At 35.7% G+C, this 22,838-nt stretch overlaps 1 protein-coding gene across 1 annotated transcript in view; it reads left to right on the top strand.

Moving 5' to 3' along the window:
• Positions 1-22,838, top strand: part of MALRD1 (MAM and LDL receptor class A domain containing 1) — a 559,293-nt gene that overhangs the window by 447,783 nt on the left and 88,672 nt on the right. Inside the window, exons 35-36 of the mRNA XM_010859895.1 lie at positions 5,778-5,903; positions 13,216-13,282. Coding sequence (XP_010858197.1) covers positions 5,778-5,903; positions 13,216-13,282 — 193 coding nt within the window. The remainder of the gene's footprint in view (positions 1-5,777; positions 5,904-13,215; positions 13,283-22,838) is intronic.

Genomic DNA, 22,838 nt, shown 5'->3' on the forward strand with positions numbered 1-22,838 from the left:
AGTAGTTGCTGTGATCCTGGAGAGGTAACACCCTGTGGAGTGGGAGGACAGAATTGTGACATCAGCCTTTTGTGGAGAAGATGAGAAATCATAGAGGGAAGCCAGCTGTAGAAAACCCCTTCAAGAAGGTGGCATTGAGACTGGAATATAGGACAAAATAAGAGGTTTGGTTGGTTGTTGGTTTGTTTTGTGAGACTTGCATGTTTTTAAGCATTGTAGGAACAGAATTCTGAAAAGTTTGAAATTTTTTACAGGAAAATCGATACCAATTGATATTTAAAAGTCTTTTATTTTTACAAAAATACATGTTTAGTGATCAGAATGCTTAAACAGAGCATATGGTGAGTCCAACATTTAAAAATAATTCATATTTAACCATGTATTTCCATTGATAACATATTTTTATAAAAGTGTCACTTATGTTAGTGATACTTTTGTTTGACCAAAAATATCCAATTTGTTAAAGTAAGTAGAAAAAAATAAATATGGTTTAATGATATGGGAAAATAACCCCAAACTAGAAACATTCTTCTCATTGATATTCCTCTGATAGAAATCTATTCGTCATGAAGATTTTTATTTCATCAGATGTATCAGTCAGTGTCCTGACAAGAAATAGATGGCATGTTGATATTGTGCAATTTTAGACTATTTTAATAAAGGAATTATTTATTAGGGAAGTAATATGCATAGGAAAACCACAAGGAGGTCTTTTGTCACCCACAGAACAAAGGATGAGAGAGGAGGGAACAGTTGTTTGAATCTAGAATCAAGGAGAGCTACTTGATAAAGGATGTGGCATTTGTAATGGGAGCAGCTAACCATTGGTAATCTCACAGTCTCTTCCTCTGCATTAACCTCCCACTGTTGGTACCCATCAATCAAACCCAATCAAAGCAAAAGATAAAGAAAGATGTTCTGCCTCCTGGGGCCCAGAGCAAGGAGAAAAGATGGAGATGGATCAAGAGATGTACATGGATGCTCTCTATCAATAAGAGAGATAACTGTGACCAGTAGATGGGGAGGTGAATAGTTTTACTGCTATCTAACTTTAATTGATGGGCTTCCCAGGTGATGCTAGTGGTAAAGAACCCACCTACCAAAGAAGGAAATGCAAGAGATGCGGGTTCAATCTCTGGGTTGGGAAGATCCTCTGGAGGAGGGCATGGCAACCCACTTAAATATTTTTGCCTGGAAAATCCCATGGACAGAGGAGCCTGGCAGACTACAGTCCACAGGGTTGTAAAAGGTTGGCCACGGCTGAGCAACTGAGCACACACAACTTTTTTATTTATGTTCCAGAAGTAGTTGATGTATTTTATGAAGTTAAGTGCCACTTCTGAAAATTAGGAGTGGGGTTGTGCTCCTAAGACTTGTAGACCAACCTTTATCAACAGTTTTATTGGGGCCTTTCAATTGGTTGCTTCTCTGATAGCTCAGTTGGTAAAGAATCCGCCTGCAGTGAGGAGATCCCGGTTCGATTCCTGGGTCAGGAAGATCCCTGGAGAAGGGATAGGCTCCCCACTCCAGTATTCTTGGGCTTCCATTGTGACTCAGCTGGTAAAGAATCCACCTGCAATGGAGGAGACCTGGGTTCAATCCCTGGGTTGGGAAGATCCCCTGGAGGAGGGAAAGATTACCCTCTCCAGAATTCTGGCCTGGAGAATTCCATGGACTGTATAGTTCATGGGGTCACAAAGAGTCTCACACAACTGAGCGGCTTTCACTTTCAATTTTTTAGCTATGATCTCAGCACCCTATGTATAAAGATTACCCTTTGTATTTGACAGCTTCTTACAAAGGTATTCCTCAGTTTATTCAACATGAAAATCATAGTGGTTAAGTCTGTTTTACAGAGGTATTCAAGAATTAAATGAATTAATGTGGCAAATGAATAATGTAAGCATTATTATCCTTTCCACATTAAATTGTCCTTATAGTTTTATTAAAATTATTTAAGCTGCTAAGATATTTTAATAAGAGTACTAATTGGTTTTGTTCAGGGACAAAGTACATATCCATCCTGCTTCATGCAAGGTGTGTATCTGCCTTGAAGGGCTCGTCGCCTTCATTCTCGTGGCACAAAACTGTAGCTCCTCTAATGTTGGAAATGTTAATTTGTTACATATATGACCTTTCATTTTAATAGTAAATAAATACACAGCCGTAGTCATATATGCTTTACTTTTGTTGTATTTCTTATGTAGCAGATATAATCTTCAAAGGAGATATTACTTTACAGAAGTAACTTTGGTGAGACATCATTCATCAGCTGTTTATTTTTGATGTATCATCTACCTAAGCGAATGAGCTCAAAGCCATAAAATGCACTGATACTTAGTCTATTTTGGTTAGAAAGAGTATGAACCTCTAGGGTGATGACAGATTGAAATAAATATTTTTATAGCTGTGAAACCATAATGTTTGAAAGAGAATGTGGCAAAAGTTGATATTGTCCAAGGAAACAGTTTGAAGCCTGATTTTCCTATAAATTTTATTTATAGCTTATTTGGACTAATTTTGGAAAATGTTTTGTTGTATGTGTATTAATAATGGATAAAAAGAAAGTAAGGATTCCGTTTTCCTACTTTCAGTCCTTTGCTGTGTAGATGTTGATAAGTATTCATTACATATGTGAAAGTCGGTTTTCCACCTACTTTTAAAACGCAATTTTAATATGTATTCATTAACTTTAATACTATATCACTTAAAATACCATAGAAACTAAGATTTTAGTTTCTATTTTTATTAAATGAAAGGCCAATTTTAAATTATCTAAACTGTAAATTTTCTATAAAAAGAAAAGAGTAAAATATTCTACAAATTGAAGCCATGTGTTTTTTTATATATATTTTATGTCTTTCAATGCTACTTGGGCTATGGTTGAACATTTATATCATTTACAAGTTAGAACTTTTCATTGTACAGTAAACTTGAAACTAAGCTGTCAGTCATACTGAAAACTGGGTTAAAGAATATGAATTGGATTAGTGTTTCTGAGATAAGAAGGGTCCAAAATAATGCTCTACAAGTAGATAAGCACCATCATCTTTGTATACAAATTTCAACACATTATTTAATACCTTAAAACTGTCCTGTTGCATACGCATATGCATACATTGCCGTTTTTCGGTTGCTCGATTGTGTCTGACTTTTTGAGACCCTATGGATGGCAGCACACCAGGTTTTTCTGTCCTTCACAATCTTGCGGAGTTTGCTCAATCTCATGTCCACTGAGTCAATGATGCCATCCAACCATCTCATCATCTGTCCCCCACTTCTCCTCCTGCCCTCAATCTTTCCCAGCATCAGGGTCTTTTCCAATGAGACATCTCTCCGCATTAGGTGTCCAAAGTATTGGAGCTTCAGCATCAGTCCTTCCAATGAATCTTCAGGGCTGATTCCCTTTAGAATTGACTATCTGATCTCCTTGCAGTCCAAGGGTCTCTCAAGTATCTTCTCCAGCACCACAGTTTGAAAGCATCAATTCATCAGCTCTCAGTCTTCTTTGTGGTCCAACTCTCGCATCTGTACATGCCTACCGGCAAAACCATAGCTTTGACCATGGGGACCTTTGTCGTATACATATATACATGGGTATACTGATGCATGTTTTTAGTCACACATTCATATTTTTTAGCTTATTTTGGTTTGCTCTGGGTTCTTGCTAGTGGTCTACTCTCCAGTTGCCATGAACTGGCCTCTCATTGTGGTGGCTTCTCTCGTTGTGGAGCACAGGCTGTAGGCATGTGTGCTTCAGTAAATGTGGCTTGTGGGCTCTAGAGACACAATCCTTTTTTTTTTTTTTTAATTTTTACAAACCTCTTCATCTTATAAGAGTTGGAAAATTATTCTGTTTCTCAGTTTGCTTGATTTGGAATATTATTTATCTTGTCAATGTATACCCTAAAATTATTTTACCCTTTGGAAAAGCTTAAAGAGCTTTTTCCCTAGCTTTTTCTCCTAGCACTTTAGCCATTTCTACAGTCTGGTTTCAGCCTTTGGTTTTAGATTTGTCTCTCATACCTCTTCACAGAAATTCTCCAGCCTAGACAAACTGCCTTACTTACTGTTCCAATATCAAAAGTATTGATTCCCAATCTGTAGATTTGATTCCCACTCTGCTAAATGGATTTTCTCTGAAAGCATTAAAATGTAAATTAAAATGTAAAGAATATCTCAAGACTCTATTCCTACTTTGCCCCTTTACAGACTTCTCTATACTAAAGGAATCTCTTATTTCTGTCATACTTACCTATATCAATGCTTTTCTAGCTAAGCCTGGCCTTATGACATTTCCCATATTTACTTTGAAACATTAATCATTCTTATATTGTTATCTTCATTTTGTTGCTCCATATGTTTTGATTACTGTTTTCAAAATCTCTTTCCTGCACTTACCAGTGGAAGTGCAAAGTATAATGTCTTACTTACAGTAAGGTAGCTCAATATTATTTATTGGTAGGAATTAATGTTCTAGCAGGAAGAATCACTCAATGAAGAGTATCACTTGAATTTTTCGATCCAGCAGTTTTAGTCAATGAAAATATATACTCTTAAAAACATTTTATGTCCTACTTGACAGTAAATGGTGATAGGCAGTTCTCAAACTAAACTTGTCAATAACCTTTGATCAATAACCTACAATTCAAACAAACAACTCCTTCCAACCCATAAATATACTTAAAAAAAAATTGTGACATAACTGAAAAAAATCTATGCAAATGCATACATGGGGAAATTTACTCCTTAGTATTCTAAAACTATCAATTTAGCTTGAAAAATTTGAGGTTAACTGTCTTTGTTCTAGTAGATCATATGATCTACTAGATCATAGATTCATAGATCAGTCTTTTATAAATTTTTGGCAGCAGTTTTGGGTTAAAGTATTCATATAAAGGATATAAGAATACAGTTTCAGGACTAAGAGTAGCATCCGAGGAAGGTCAAGTACTTTGCAGGACTAGATTGCCATTGAGCTGTCAGTAGTCTTGATGGGCATCCATAAAGGCAGTTTTCTGAAATAGCCAAAGTCTTATGCACAAGACTTACGCTTGCCCCTTGAAATCAAGCCAGCAGGAGACTCTGAAAGTAGTAAAATGCCTACATCGTGCATTGACAGTGCTATCAAGGCATGTAGTCACAGTACCTTGGGCTGCAGTGACCTTCACCATCACCCGGATCTAACAGATATCCAGTGACTACCCATGGCTTATGACCCAGGTGGAAATGGATGAACATTCAAACAAGTTACAGTCTCTGCTAATTCAATAGCACATAATGTAGAGATGTTAGGGGAGCAACAGAAGAACAAACAGAGATCTGCCTTGATATTAAAGTTGACTAGTCTAACATCAGTTCAGACCATAAAACATACACAAAGCATTTTATACATACATACGTGAATAATACTACATGATGCACACAGCTGGACGATGATTGTATTGATAGTTTTTTGAGGACGTTTTAGTAAATTGACGTTTTCTTAATTAAGAACTCTATAGTTTAAAAATAAGGCTAGAACAAGGAACTCTGATCAGTATTCTGTGGCAGCCCGGAGGCAGGGGACTGTGAGGGAGAATGGATATAGGAATATGGACGGCTGAGTCCCCGTGCTGTTCACCTGTTACTACCACAATCGACTGTACTCCAATACAGAATAGATTCTTAAAAATTTTAAAAATAATAAGGCTCAAGAAATGAAGGATAAAACAAATTGGCTTATATTATTAGAAGAAATCCATTTTTTAAGTGATTATTATTGTTCTTTTCTTCAGCCGACAAGAGCTGCTCTCATGGAGCTTTGACATGCTCCTCTTCTAACAGCTGTATCCCACTGCACAAGCGCTGTGATGGTTTTGCTGACTGCATGGATTTCCAACCTGATGAATCCAGCTGCTTAGGTAACTATCCATTGAAATATTCTTTGCAATATGAGTCAGTAACTTCACCTGTGCACAATAAAAATATTAAAACTTGAAATTCTAAATAACGGCTAACAGGATAATTACATTTCTGTTATTGGCTTAGTGGCAGGAAGAATGTTAATGTTATTTTGCTACATTTATAGAAATGCACAATATATAATACAATGAACTCATTCATACTCTATTTTAAAATGTTCACAAAATAAAAAACAATTTTAATTTAATATAACTTACATCATTAGCATTTAATAATCTCCTCTATGCAAATTGCTAGTTTCTATAATAACCCTACATCATCTAATCTTATATAACCCCTACATAATCTAATATGTTATTAATATTTTTAATTGTGCATTTTTCTCACCTCTTCCTAAGAACTCCCTATTTTCATGATCTAGTCATGCTTAAAAATCAATTTATGAAACTTTAGACTAGCTTTTAAACATTTTTCTTTCTTCTGACCCCAGAATATTTTTAAGAACTGATAATGTGTTTTTGTGATTATACTTTTATCAAAACTGCTTTAATAGCCTCTAATTTGTTGTAGCATATTGTTAACATCTCTCCTGAGTAACTGAATTTTTATTTCATGCAGGGATATGTAAAATAAAAGATAGAGGCAATGTAAATGTCACAACTAAAAGATAATATGAACTGGTGATAAAAGATATATTCAATCACATTTAATAAATAAACCAGGGATATTTCATATCAAAACTAGGACAGAATATATTCTTTGTATCTTTCAAGATAGAAAAACATTATGAGATAAGCAACAAAGGCAAGATATTTAAAATCAAATCATAGTGCAAAAATATTTTTTATGCTGCTAAAAATGAGTTCTTGCACAGCACTGAATTTTAGCATGAAGGGAAATCGAGAAGTGGGCAAATCTGATCCCATAAAATATGCAAAGATGAATGCTCTTTGACTTTATATCTCTACTAGGCATGCTTATACATCAGATCAGATATCCAAAAGGAAGTGTTCTTATTCTCTGAAGACAATAAGAATGGTATTAATGAAATAAGTCCATTCTTTGAACTTATGAAGATACAGCACTTATGTCCAGTACTCATATTTATCTATATAAAACTGAGATTTTTTTTTCAAGATAGTCCTATCTAAGAACAAGTATGTTGCAACATGTTGCATTTCACTGTCTACTTTGACATATTCTGTCTTTTAAAATACGCTCAGGAAAACAGAAGACCTGTCATTCATACTGTATGATGGACAATCTGTAGATAATATTATAGTACACATTTTTGTTGTCTGTCATTTCAGTCACTCAACAATTCACTTAGTTCATTTACAAAGTATAAGTCATATTGCCACAGCTGTTGGGTTAGAATGAAATAAAGAACTAGTGAAACAGTTTTCATAAAAAAGATTCATATTATGTATTCTCTTATTTATATTTTATGCCTTTTAGTTTGTCAATCAAATATGATAAAGTTAATGTTTCTGTTTTTAAGAATGCCTTTATACCTCATCTATGCTGAAATGTGTCCATGCATATTATACCTTCCTCTTTTCAAACATCATATTCTCTTAAGGTCAGCATTTCATAGACTTTTATGAGCCCAATCTTACAGCATCCAATAATTCTCCCAGTGGTCACACAACAGGTGGTGAGCAGCTGGTCTCCCCTCACCTCAAGGTTTAAGTCATTAACCAGAACATCAAGCTCAGGCACTGCATGAGTGTTGCAGGTTAAGTATATTTCAATGAGTCCTATTTGTTCCCAAGTTACACTAAAAAGGAATATTATTTTCAAGTTTTGGTTGCGTAGGCAACAGAAAATTATTAAACAGAATATGTCTGAGTTAATTTACATTGAAAGTCTTTTTCCAGTCATTTGCAGTAGTAGAGTTACTAAAGATTATGTTAAAGTGATACTGTAATTATGATAATCATTATTTAAAGGAGAACTAGGGAAAGGCACACAAAATATACAGTTATCAGATGAGATAGTATTAATTTAATATTTGAACAACAATAATAAATAGCTTAATAAAGTTTCAGAGGTTCTGAAAACCAAACCAAAATATAACACAAAAATGTCTCATACAAGTACTTGTGAAGCTTTATCAAGTTTCTGAAATGCACTTAATCCCTCCTGCTGTCTCTGAGCTGGGATTTCAAGGTAAAGAAAAGTCTCTGCCCACTAGGAATTTAGTTTGCTGCACAATTTTCTGGTGAACTCTTATAATCTATAGAGCTTCTGAAACTACATACAGTGTGCTGTGTATATGTATGTTTAATCCATGGCACTGCCTAAATATCACATAATATCAAGAAACACAAGGGGTGGTAGAAATTCTAAACTGAACAATAAATTATTTGACATTTTTAGACTAACAGGATTTAGAACTAGAGGACCAAAATTTAGTTAAACATTTGGTGTTCTCTTGCTGTTAACTTAAGCAAATTATACTATTAACCAGTTTCTTCCTCTGTGAAAAAAAAAAGAAGAAGATAAGTATGGGATATAGGGATATAGCACTTAATGCTGTGAGGATTAAATGAAGTAACATCAATAAAATTCTTGGGACTCTTGCTGTATGTCTCTGATAGAGCAGGTCTTCTGTAAATGGTAGTGAGATGGTGATCTTGATGATAGAAGGAAAATAAGAGAATTAGGGAGAGCAGTGGTAATAGAAATTAAGTTCCATGGTAAACTCAAAGAACCCCCAAATAGGACTTCCCCTGTGGTCCAGTGGCCAAGACTCCATGCTCCCAAAGCAGAGGACTCAAGTTTGATTCCTGGTTAGGGAACTAGATCCCACATGCCCCAATTAAGGATCTGGCATGCCGCAACGAAGATTGAAGATCCTGTGTGTGGCAACTAAGACCCACGAGAGCCAGATAAAGAAATAAATTGTATCATTAAAAAAAAAGAACACCAAATATGGAGAAATGGATGAGAACAGTCATTTAATACTTTATTCACACCATTCACTGCTATACAAACGTTCAGTTCAGTCACTCAGTCATGTCCGGCTCTTTGTGATCCCATGGACTGCAGCCCACCAGGCTTCTCTGTCCATCACCAACTCCTGGAGTTTGCTTGAACCCACGTCCATTGAGTCGGTGATGCCATCCAACCATCTCATCCTCTGTGGTCCTGTTCTCCTCCTGCCTTCAATCTTTCCCAGCATCAGGGTCCTTTCCAATGAGTCAGTTCTTCGCATCAGTTGGCCAAAGTATTGGAACTTCAGCATCAGTCCTTCTAATTTATCCTCCCAGAAATCCTATAAAAGAAGGTCATCTTCATTTTAAACATAAAGAACTTTATACCTGAAATACCTAACCCAACAACAATCCATAAATCTTTAACTAAGTCATGTATCAAAAAGGGAAAACCAGGACTTACGTGATTGTCAGTCTTCCCTATAGTCCACCAAAGAATAGTCATCACTATAGTTTCCATGCAACTGAGAAGGGAAAAAAATATATAAATGAAATATAAATATAAAGACATATGATTATATTATATATAAATATTATATAAAGTGAAAAGTGAAAGTGAAAGTCAGTCATGTCTCACTCTTTGGGACCCCATGGGCTGTACAGTCCATGGAATTCTCCAGGCCAGAATACTAGAGTGGGTCTCCGAGGAATCTTCCCAACCCAGGGATTGGACCCAGGTCTCCCACATGGCAGGTGGATTCTGTACTAGCTGAGCCACCAAGGAAGCCCAAATATTATATACAGATATATTACATATGCATATTTTATAAATATATGTGTAAAAATATTTTATATAAATATATATTTGTGTGTGTGCCTAATTGCAGATTATTTAGATTTAAGCTTAAAAGCTGAAACTCCAGTACTTTGGCCAGCTCAGGTAAAGAGTTGACTCATTGGAAAAGACTCTGATGCTGGGAGGGATTGGGGGAAGGAGGAGAAGGGGACGATACAGGATGAGATGGCTGGATGGCATCACCGACTCGATGGACGTGAGTTTGAGTGAACTCCGGAAGTTGGTGATGGACAGGGAGGCCTGGTGTGCTACGATTCATGGGGTCGCAAAGACTGGGACACGACTGAGCGACTGAACTGAACTGAAGCTTAAAAGTTACTTTTGTTTTTGTACTCATCACTTATCCAACTTATATGTGTTTTCTGCTTATCCAAAGTCATACATGAGAGTGAGATTGAATGTGAATCCTTTCCAGAATGGTATTTCCACATAGGTAACAGTGAGTTGTACAGGCTTCCAGACACATGGTTATGATAAACAACTCAAGAGGGTACAAGGCAGTGAGATATTTGTGTTGCTAATTCTAACATCCAGCTTATGGATTTCTAGCTCCGAACTATTCATTTATCTACTAAATATTTTTTGTATCTTCATTACTATCTGGTGTCCGTGTTTTTCCCCATTTCACTCTCTTCTCTCTGCTGTAAATTGTTTTGAATAAATTAAAAATGAAATTGCTTGTACTATTTCTGCCCATTATCTTTATAAAGAACTTGGTTTTAAGGCCAAAACTTAGAAAAACTTCTCACAGAGATAATCTAGAAATCTTTGTTCACCCAGACACGGGGATTCACTCTTTATTGCAGCCGATGCCTGTGTTCTTTCTGCTGTGCTCCACTCTCTTGTGCAAGAAAATACATATTTAGATTCCCACAAAGTCATTCTGATGTAAAGCAAGCATCAAAGCAAATTTTAATAACTCTAGAAAAAAATCTGCAGCTGTGTATTATATGTTGATACTGTGGAGTATCAGACATTCTATTTTTTTTTTTTTACTATTAAAACACAGCTCTTACTTGAGGAAGATTAAAATTGTACCTAAGACAAAAAATAATAATAAAATGGTTAATCTAACAAGGTATATATCTATTTATTCTCTATCAAATTGATGGGTGTTTTTCGTCAGACCAGCTAATTTCTTATTTATGAAGGAAATTTCACATCTGCTCTGTTCAGTCAAGTCTGCCTTCAATGCCTGAGGGGGGCAGCTCTTTATGCTCATTTCCAGCCCTGCACTTTCCTCTTGAAGTTACACAGGAGGATGTGGGGAAGGCAAGACAGGAAATATATCCCTGGAAAAGCAAGACACTTGAAAGTTTTGAAATGAAATGTATACCAAACACATGGTATATTTCAAGTTTGTTCCCAGAAGGCAACCTTTCTTCTTCCCTGTTTTCTTCTTTTCTAACGCCTCTACCAGCCCCTTCTGGACTTTCAGTGACTGACCTGACAATCTGACTCTTTAGACTCACGGTTTCCTTCATTGGATAATACCTACATAATGTCTCTGTTTCTCCTCTTTACTTTTCTGCTATGCCTCATGAACATCAACCTTCCTCTGCCCAAGTAAATAAATGGTTTCTCTATCTGTGTTAGTATTTCACCTTTCTTCAGACCTACAAATCTACCCACTAAATACTTCCATTTGGATGTCCCTTAGGCACCTAAAACACAGCATCATCATTCCCTTTAAAATCTTCCTTCCCCATAAATTCCACAACTCAAGGAATCAAGCCATCAAGTAGCCCAGTAGGAAATTTGAATATCATCCTTGACTTTCCCAAAATGTTTCAGTCCCAATATTTAAATATCTCATAAATCCCCACAACTCTGAATGTTTCCATTCCATCTCTTTCATTCAGGCATTCCTGGATTGTGACATACACCCAGATTTTTCGCTTTTGCCCTTCTGTTGACTGTAAACTCTGTAGCCAGAATTATCTTTCTAAAGCATACGCCATACCACTTCCCTTCTTAAGATCGTAGCTTCTTATGATAAAGTTTAAACTCACTGAGCCCAGATAATCTGGTCCCTGTGTGTCTATGACCTTCTCTCATACTTTGTATTATCAACAACCCAGTCTGGTGGAACATCCCTCAGTTTCTCAAATACATCACAATCTCTTCTCAGACCATTGTGTCTTTATGTTTACCTTCACACACACACACCCCTATCCAAATAAAGGCTCTTCTGGAGCTTTTCCTTGTTGGTCAAATTTGACTTAGATTCTCTCCTTGGTGTCCCCATTACCCATGTTACATTCATTACAAAGTAGATTACATATTTTAATTCCCTAGTAACTTTTTACATCCTCTATGAAGCTGGAAGGTCAATGAGAGCAGAGGCTGTGCCTATATAATTTTTAGATCAACATTTCTTAAACACATATTATGATCCTGATGTTCTATTAACATTCTCAACAGCCCTATGGGATAGGTACTATTATTAACCCTGTTTAACAGGGATAAACCTGAGGCACAGAGAGATTAACTACCATGCTGTGAATCACACAGCTAATAGCCTGAGCTGAGATTTCAACTCAGGTGGTCTGGCTCCAGTACCCTCAGCCTTAACAGCCATGTGAGCAGGGAAATGGGCAAGTTGCAATGGATTGGGATCGTGTAGTGACAATACAAGGAGACAGGGTAAAGGAAAGAGCTGAAATCACTAACCACTTCTTTTTTTATTGGAGTATAATTGCTTTACACTGTTGTATTAGTTTCTGCTGGACAGCAATGTGAATCAGCTATTATGCATACATATATCCCCCCTGAGTCTCCCACCCCCAGCCCCCAGCCCGTCCCTCTAGGTTATCACAGAGCACACCGGGCTAAAGCTCTGCTATACAGAAGCCTCCCACTAGCTACCTGTCTTACACATCGTAGTGTATTTGGGAGAGCAACACTAACCTCTTCTGCATGAAACTATTTAGCTTCTTTTTAACTTATAAACAAGCCATCTTTGAAAATAAATGTTCATGCTAACCTAGAACTCAGGAATGATACAAGCAGCAAACTAAGCAGGTTCAGGGCGGTGAGGATCCATTTGAGCTGCGTTGACATCTGTCACAAACATAGAGGGTAGGACAAGAGTCTGCGTATGAGTGACACTTTATCAAAATGACAGTCACCCATGCAAAGCATTTATCTGCCATGATATAGTGACTGGTGTGTGGAACTGAAGAAATGTTTCAGTATAGAAAACGTTTCAGTATAATCACAAAGATGTCATACAGACCTTCTAAATAGGTAGATTGTACCTAATCTATGGGGAAAGAAAGTCTTAGGACCAAGCACAGGGCATGTATAAGGAATGAACACATCCAGAGCCATGGGGAGCATTGAACAAATTTGGGGGTACGGGAAAGTAGCCTAAACAAATTCTTGTGCTTTTAGATGGTAGGAAGCAATTTATTCTCCATGATTAGACTTAATGTCTTGATTAATAGTAATATGTCTTCCTTCTTCCTGATAATATTTATAATTAACTGTGGGTTTGGGGTTGCTTCTTTTTAGAGTGTCCAAGAGGTTACTGCAGAAATGGTGGGACTTGCGTGGTGGAGAAAAACGGTCCAGTGTGTCGGTAAGAATAATTGCCTTTTTAAACATTTATTATAGTCATCTTGTTTTTCTTGAGGCTGATCTAAGAGAACATAATGAACATGTGGTTATTAAGGTAAAAACAGTGAATAATGGCAGTATTAATATTTATCCATTTGAGTGTGAGAAAGGAATATTTTATATTTAGGAAAATATCAATGATTTCACATGATTTTATATCTCTCAACATTCATTTTATATTGTATGGGATATATAGTTTTAATAATATTCATTATTTCTTGTTTTTAATTTTTATATCAGGTTATAAAAAGATTTCATATAGGTATCGTCCTATTTCAGATAAACTTAGTGTCTATATTTCCTATCTCCCTTTTTATTTCATGGTCTATATTTTTCTTTTCTAACAAGACAAGAATGAAATTAATTCATAAGTAAAACCTTTTTCTGGTTTATTCAATGGATGTTTATGAGTAGATACAGTTAAGGTGCAGATAAGGAATACATTTGCATAGTTAAAGCAAAAATAATCAAAACAGTTCTTGTGATTTCTTCTGGGAATTATTTATATTGCCTATCAAAAAGATGGCTTAAACTTCTGTCTCTCACCCTTTCGGGAATATCATGCAAAACAGTTTCATAAATTCTAAAGGAAATGACACATATTCCATTATATTTGTGTTTATGATTTTTTATTCTAACAGACCAGTGTATATATTACTTTGCTTATTAGAGAAATGGTTTCAGGTTGACACTCAAGTCATAACAAAGCACACAAAAGTATTAATATCTGGAAAAACTCATTAATAGTTGTTTAAATTCTTATATCCTTCTGAGTCAACATTCATATTTTAGAAAAATTCATTTATCACTTTATAAGAAAGCAAACATGTCTACCAAGGAGAACAACAAAAATTTTTATGATGAAATACTACACTATTTTAACATTTTTGAAACAGAAATATTAATGTGTTTCTCAAAAGTTTTTGACTCTCAGATTCACTACATAATTTAACTCACAACATCTTAGGAAAATTATGCTTTTCCCTGTATCAGTTTCCATGGAAATTAGTTTTCTGCAAATTATGACTTCATGGAAATACAGGATACATATTACTAATTTCTAAAAATCTTGTGGAAGAAATTGAGAATGATGGCATAAATATTTATTGATCATCATCTGAGTGGGTAATGTTTAGTGTCAACTGTTTACAATAAGGAGGTTCCAGTTTTTCTCTTTTCTAACCCTGATGGTTAGACAAAAGCTCCCAAATGTAGTTAGTCTCAGCTGAGCAAGCAAAGACTTTGCGTTCTTGGCAACATCCTCGTGTACTTAAATAAACTTTAAAAATTGAAATCCAGATGGTGATGTTTGAAACTTGTTTCTCTCAAGTGAGGAAACTCTGATGTGGGGGGAGAAGATATGACGAGAGGACTGAGAGAGAGCTAGACTAAAGAAAGGAAACTTATGCAGCAAAATGTATTGAGTTGGCCCAAAACTTTGTTCAGATTTTTCATAAGATCTTATGGAAAAAACCCGCATGAAGTTTTTGGTCAATGCAATATAAAGGAATTCACTAACTAGAAAGCCAATGAAGTACTTTATTATGTTACTTTTCATAATAAATAATACTTTTCAAATAGCTAGCTAACTGTAATTACCATCAATATAAACAACTGGTCTGAGGGCTATCTGCTCCATAGGGGTGAAAAATATGACTTTTAAACATTTTTTTTTGTAGTATAATATGGTAGCCTTTTCATTCAAATTTTTATTTCTTTAAATGGTGAACTTCAGAAGTGACACATGTATTGTAATAAAGTTTTTTAAAAGCATAAAATAGCGTACGAGGCAAAAGTAGAAATCCCAACACCTAAATCCTCCTCTTGAGTAGTATGGCTTATATCCACATGGCTTTCTTTTCACACACACACACAAGCACACATTTATTTCTTACAGAAATGTGAATTACACTTTACAATACACTTTGTACTGTGTATGTGTGTTTTATTTGTAATCTTCTCATGAAAAATCATGCTGTTCTTCCACATCAGTCAACATAGCTCTAAATCTACCACTTACTGGCTGTGTATTATTGGGTGAATCCATTAATCTGACTGTTTTAGCTTCTTCTTTGTTAAAATGGAGAAAATAAGTGCACTCATACAGCCTCCTAGAGCCATTAAGAGATTTAAAGGGGTTAATATACGTAAGACATTCTGCACAAAGCCTGACACATAAGACGTTATAGGAATGCTACCCATTATTATTACTATGCCACTATTTTATACTGTGTAGTATATAGTATTCAATATATGGGCTTGTCATCATTTATTAACCCCATTAATCCTATTACTCGTTGTTTGGTTCTTAAGTATTTTGTTTCACAGTTATCTTGCAATACCCATCCTTTGACTTATTCTTGTACATTTCCTTATTTTAAGCATAATGTGTCTTTCTGTAATGCCAAATAACAACGTAAATTATTTCTGATGGCACTTAGTGCCAGATTCATTTCCAGTTAAATTTAGAATCCAGTTCATTTGTCACATACAGGTATTCATTTTTGGATATAAGGTTAAATGAAGACAGCTCTAGAATACAGTTTTAGAGAAACTCTAGGGTACTGTGGAAAGGTGTTGGCTTTATATCAAGCCCCATTCTCTCATTCCCAAGAGTGGGAAATCATTGTCATTCTCACCCAAAGAAATAAGGACAGAAGTCCAAAGCCCATCTCTCATTCAGGCCACTGTGGATACAAGAATTTCATGGTTTCCTGAGGAAACTTGTCAGAAAAGCCTTTGAACTTCCTCTTGGAATCTGTGAGAAAGGACCTTCAGGTTTAACCTACAATCCCAGAGGAAAGAGACTGTATAAGGTCATTCGTATTGCTAGGAGCTTGTAATTATTCACAAGATCAGAAGCTACAAGGTGAACCATGGTTTCCCATTACTGAGAAACACTAGTAGCTTGGCATGTTCAATGACTTAGGAAGCAAACCATGAGCCAAAAGATGTAAATTATTCTTCACCTGAGGAGGCTTGATTATTATATTATTTCAGTATACCAACATGTTTATTAGAAAAAAGAGTGAGCTGTGTAATATAAATTCCAAGTTAATATGGAGGGCAGGAAAGAAGTTACAAGGAAAAAAAGAAAATCAAGTTAGCCAGGCTAAGAGAGAGAAATAGGAAACAGCATTAAATTTAAAGTATTTATACAATTACATACATATATGGAAGTTTACTATATACATATTTATTTCATATATTTTTTATTGTATGAACATTATATGTTATATTTTTATTTCACATATATTTAATTTTAAACAAAAATATATTTAGAAGAAGAACTGAAAAAAGGCAAGAAAAAAATGATTTGACAAATGAATAAAAAAATACACAGTGGTAACTTTAATATCAAAACCCCACAAAATTATAGTATAAGCACATTTTTAAAAGATTATATTGCTAAATTAAAATGATGCACTCTCAAAGTTACAACAGACAAAAATCCCTATGTAGCAAATGACCTAGTAACAAAATACAGAAAGCAGCAGTTTCTAGATACCCAAAAGGAAAAAAAAACATAAAAATAAAAAGAGAAGGATGACAAAAGAAAATAAACACCTTTTTGGAAATTTTGAATACCATTTCTAGGAAGCCCTTAGGTTAGAAATGCATTTTAACCTGGAATTTTAAAGACAATAAAAATGATAATTTCTCTTTTCTCATCTTCTCTCTGTGGCAGTATGTGAGAGTGAATTACCGCTTTTCTTTTTCTGGTTTCTGAGATATCACTGGCCATCACTCTCACTTTGCTTTACTAGTTCCTTCTCCTTCTTGTAATATTGGAGTGCTCCAATACTCAGGGCTTGAAATTCTTCTCTTTTCTGCCTACTTTCACTTACCATATGATCTCATCTAAGCTTCGGTTAATTTATTGACTTTGAATAGTGATTTAGCAGTTCAAACCTATCCTACCAAATTCCACATTCTTAAATTCAGCTGCCAAGAAGACATCAGACTTCATATCTAATAGGCATCACAAATATAACATGTCCAAAAAGATCTTTTGCCTCAACAGGGCATCTTCTCTTCCTCCACACTTCGCACATGCTGTTACTTCTGCCTCAAGTTTTCTTTTTCTGCCTTATTTTCCCAAATGATACTTTTAAATACTTAAGATCCAATATAAATGGCATTTTCTTTGAATATCCTTTCCCATACCAACCAAGTAGAATGACTCATTGCTCCTTCTATGCTCCTCTATTGACTCTATAAGTATGTTATTTTACAAGTCTTTGTTTTACTTCATTACCTATTTAAAACCTATCTATCCTATTAAGAAATACATTTCCAATGCAATTTCATTTTTTATGACCATCAAAATTTGCTTTTCCCAATTTTTATAAGTTTTATATATAAGGATAAAATCTTAGTTATGATCACAGACAATTTAAAAAAATAAATTACATATTTGTTGCAGGAAAGTTTGAAAACAAAGCTTTGTGATAAAAAAGTTTGCAATATGAACAATAAAAATCAGTTGGAAAGGCAAATCAAAATATTAGTTCAATGAGGAAAAGGAGCTATTAAAAATTCTAACCATTAAAGGCAAACTTCTTCATGTATATTTTGTTGGAAGATAATGTGTATCCAGGGCTTCCCTCATAGCTAAGTTGGTAAGGAAACGGCCTGCAATGCAGGCCACCTGGATTCAATCCCTGAGTTGTGAAGATCTCCTGGAGAAGGAAATGGCAACCCACCCTAGTATTTTTGTCTAGAGAATCCCCATGGACAGAAGAGCCTGGCAGGCCACAGTCCATGAGGTCGCCAAGAGTCAGACACAACTTAGAGACTAAACCACCACCAATGTGTATCCAATCACCATGATATTTACATTTCAATGACAACATTTGAAAAAGTGGTCTAAGAGTTTTAATTTGAAATTGCTTAAAGTTAAGATTAAAAAAAAATAATAACTTTGACTTAAAGGAAATTCAAAATTTTTCAAAAATTCTTTTAGAGTGTGGGCAAAAATTTTGAAGACCAAAATAGAAAATAAAAGTCATGTTTTTTGTACCTTTTCATCAGTTCAGTTTAGTCACTCAGTCATGTCTGACTCTTTGTGACCCCATGGACTGCAGCATCCCAAGCCTCCCTGTCCATCGCCAACTCCCAGAGTTTACTCAAACTCATGTCCATTGAGTCGATGATGCCATCCAACCATCTCATCCTCTGTCATCCCCTTCTCCTCCTGCCTTCAGTCTTTCCCAGCATCAGGGTCTTTTGCAAAGAGTGAGTTCTTCGAATCAGGTGGCCAAAGTATTGGAGTTTCAGCTTCAGCATCAGGACCAATCTCAGGATGAATATTCAGCACCGACCTCCTTTAGGATGGACTGGTTGGGTCTCCTTGCAGTCTAAGGGACTCTCAACAGTCTTCCCCAACACCACAGTTCAAAAGCATGAATTCTTCAGCACTCAGCTTTCTTTATAGTCCAACTCTCACATCCATATATGACTACTAGAAAAACCATAGCCTTGACTAGACGGACCTTTGTTGGAAAAGTAATGTCTCTGCTTTTTAATATGCTGTCTAGGTTGGTAATAACTCTTCTTCCAAGGAGCAAGTGTCTTAATTTCATGGCTGCAGTCACCATCTGCAGTGATTTTGGAGCCCCAAGAAATAGCCTCTTACTGTTTCCACTATTTCCCCATCTATTTGCCATGAGGTGATGGGACCAGATGCCATGATCTTAGTTTTCTGAATGTTGAGTTATAAGCCAGATTTTTCACTCTCCTCTTTCACTTTCATCAAGAGGCTCTTTAGTTGTTCTTCGCTTTCTACCAAAGGGTGGTGTCATCTGCATATCTGAGGTTATTGATGTTTCTCCCAGCAATCTTGATTCTAGCTTGTGCTTTATCCAGCCCAGCATTTCTCACAATGTACTCGCATATAAGTTAAATAAGCAGGGTGGCGATATACAGCCTTGATGTACTGCTTTTCCTATTTAGAACCAGTCTGTTGTTCCATGTCCAGTTCTAACTGTTGCTTCCTGACCTGCATACAGATTTATCGAGTGGCAGGTCAGGTGGTCTGGTATTCCCATCTCTTTAAGAATTTTCCAGAGTTTGTTGTACATCTTCTCATGACTAGTACCAAATTCATACCTGACGTTATAAGAGCTATTTGTGTGATATACTGAATGAAGGATGAACAAATGGATATACATGCAAAGTTTTGAAGTTTCAAGGAAAAAATATCAATACTTTTAAAAATGTTCTTAAGTTATTGAGGTAAGCATATAAAGTGAAGTCGCTCAGTCGTGTCTGACCCTTTGTGACCCCATGGACTGTAGCCTGCCAGGCCCCTCCATCCATGGGATTTTCCAGGCAAGAATACTGGAGTGGGTTGCCATTTCCTTCCCCAGGAGATCTTCCAAACCCAGGGATCAAACCCAGGTCTCCTGCACTGCAGGCAGACTCTTTACCATCTGAACCACCAGGGAAGCCCAGGTGAGCATATGGTCTCAGCAAAACTCAGACCGTCAACCACAAAGGAATTATTGAATGTTTTCTAAGTAGACTGCAAGAAGAATATTCAGTGAGCCTATGATGTGCTCATTATACTAAAAAGTAACGACTCTCCAGTTTATAGGACAGAATGGATATCAAAAAAGATAAATATCACCCATTGAAGAAACTACTTTGCTATAATGACAGAAGAGGGTGCTCTTAAACTAGGAATCTTATAAACTACCTCAAATCTACAACCCTAGGCTTTAAATGAAGAGTAAATGCAATTTTCATACCTACAAATCCACTGTTTAAAAGTTCACTTTATGAACACTATTCTTCTTCCCACAAAAAATAAAAAGAAGAGGAGAAGTAAGGAGAAGGAAGGCAGGAAAGAAGAAAAAACAAGTAATATGAAGCAAAAGACAGAATACTCAAAGTTCTTAACCAGGCGCCTCCATCCATAGAATTTTCCAGGCAAGAGTACTGGAGTGGATTCGCATTGTCTTCTCCTAAATATTGTCAGAAAAAAAAAAAAAAAACATTTAGAGATAAGGGAAAAAAATCTTAATTGAGAAAGACAAAACCAAAGTACAATGGACAACACAACAGTAAGAATCAAATTACTGATTGAACTCAGAAAAGAAATTAAAAAAGAAAAACTAAAATATAATTCTCTCAAGGAAGGATATATTAAAATTAAATTTATTAAGAAATTTTGAACAAAAGTGAGAAACTAACCAAGGGAGTGAAAGTGAGATGAAGTAAAAAGAACCAAAGAGAAAGTAATTGAAGTGGAAGACAAAAATCATGCATGTACAGTTGACCCTTGAACAACATGGATTTGAAGTACATACAACTTATATGCAGATTACAAATTCACTTATATACAGATTTTTAAAAAACATATGTACTACAGTATACCACATTTCATGACTGATTGGATCTGGGGATGTGGAACTTCAGATACAGCAGGTCAACTGTAAATTTATACACAAATTTTCAACTGTGCAAGGGTTGGAGTCCCTATACCTCAAGGTGTTCAAAGATCAACTATAGTTTGAGTCCCTAAGGAAGGAAATCAAAACAATAGAACAGAATTAATATTTAAAACTATCATCCAAGAAACTCAGAAATGAAAGAAGACCTGAATTTACGTAATGAAAGGATGAACAGCTGTAAGATGACAGTTTGTCAACAACCTGGGAAATCAGACACAAACCCAGCATTTCCAAGATATACCCTAGTAAAAACCTTAGGCTCTAAACCAAAGAAAAATATTCTCATTACCTGCAGGGAGAAAGACCAAATAATAAGGAAAAGGGATCAGTCAAGCATTAGACTTCTGAAATCAGAGAGACAAAGAAACCTATTAGGATTTTCTCCAGAATTAAAAAAAAAAAAAAAGTCTTTGACAAAATTTAATATCCATTCCTGAGTTTTTTAAAAAAGCCTTAAGGAACATATGAATTGGCATCCAACTGATGCTTTCTTAATGTGATAAGAAATTCTTATTTTAAATTTTGAATCAATTCTTTATTTATAAAGTCAGTATCTTAATTGAGAATCACACAAGGTGTTTCCATAAGATGTCAGGAACAAGGAAATTTGGCCACTATCTTCACTGACATTTAAATTTGTATGGGAGATGGCAGTCAATTTAATTGGACCAAAAAGAAAAGGAAAAAAGCAGCCTGAGCACTAGAAAAGAACTTAAATTATTATGACAATAAACCTGGAAAACCTTAGAGAATTGATCATAAATAAAATTCAAAAATTGAAAACAATTCCATAAGTAAGTTTGGAGGATATAAAATTAGCATTCAGAAATCAATAGTCAATATACACAAAATTCAGGGAAAATGGAAAAGGAAACCCTATTCATAATAAAAACAAAAATATAAAATATTTAGGAATAAATTTAATAAAGTAAAAAGCAATCCATGTGATAAAATCAATCCCACAATCTTGAACAGATAGAAAGACATTTTCCTTCTCTGGGTAGCTGACTCAGCATCTTAAAGGACCTTGGTCCCTAGGTCAGTCTATGAATTTTACACAACCCTACAAAAATATCCACAAATTGGGGTAAATAATTTGATAATAAAGTTCATATGGGAAAATAAAACTAGTTAACAGCTAGTTAACTGTTGAAAAAAGCTACTAGAAGCTGAGTACACCGACTAGTACAAAGATAGTAAAGTCCTTACTATTAAAGCAGGGTAGTTCAGAAGATGAAGATCATGGCATCCGGTCCCATCACTTCATGGGAAATAGATGGGGAAACAGTGGAAACAGTGTCAGACTGTATTTTTCTGGGCTCCAAAATCACTGCAGATGGTGACTGCAGCCATGAAATTAAAAGACGCTTACTCCTTGGAAGGAAAGTTATGACCAACCTAGATAGCATATTCAAAAGCAGAGACATTACTTTGCCAACAGAGGTCCGTCTAGTCAAGGCTATGGTTTTTCCTGTGGTCATGTATGGATATGAGAGTTGGACTGTGAAGAAAGCTGAGTGCCGAAGAATGGATGCTTTTGAACTGTGGTGTTGGAGAAGACTCTTGAGAGTCCCTTGGACTGCAAGGAGATCCAACCAGTCCATTCTGAAGGAGATCAGCCCTGGGATTTCTTTGGAAGGAATGATGCTAAAGCTGAAACTCCAGTACTTTGTCCACCTCATGCAAAGAGTTGACTCATTGGAAAAGACTCTGATGCTGGGAGGGATTGGGAGCAGGAGGAGAAGGGGACGACAGAGGATGAGATGGCTGGATGGCCTCACTGACTCGATGGATGTGAGTCTGATTGAACTCCGGGAGTTGGTGATGGACAGGGAGGCCTGGCGTGCTGCGATTCATGGGGTTGCAAAGAGTCGGACATGACTGAGCGACTGAACTGAACTGAGTACAGCAAATAGAGTAGACTTTATAGACATTTTAGACTAACAGAATAAAAAGTCTAGAAATACATTTAACTGCATATGAAAACTTAGTAAATATTAATGACAGCATCTCAGTCTCAGAACAGGATGGACTTTGAATCAGTGTTGGGGCAACTTCTTA

The sequence above is a fragment of the Bison bison genome, unplaced genomic scaffold, assembly GCF_000754665.1.
Source record: "Bison bison bison isolate TAMUID 2011002044 unplaced genomic scaffold, Bison_UMD1.0 scf7180017864461, whole genome shotgun sequence".
Taxonomy (NCBI): Eukaryota; Metazoa; Chordata; class Mammalia; order Artiodactyla; family Bovidae; genus Bison; species Bison bison.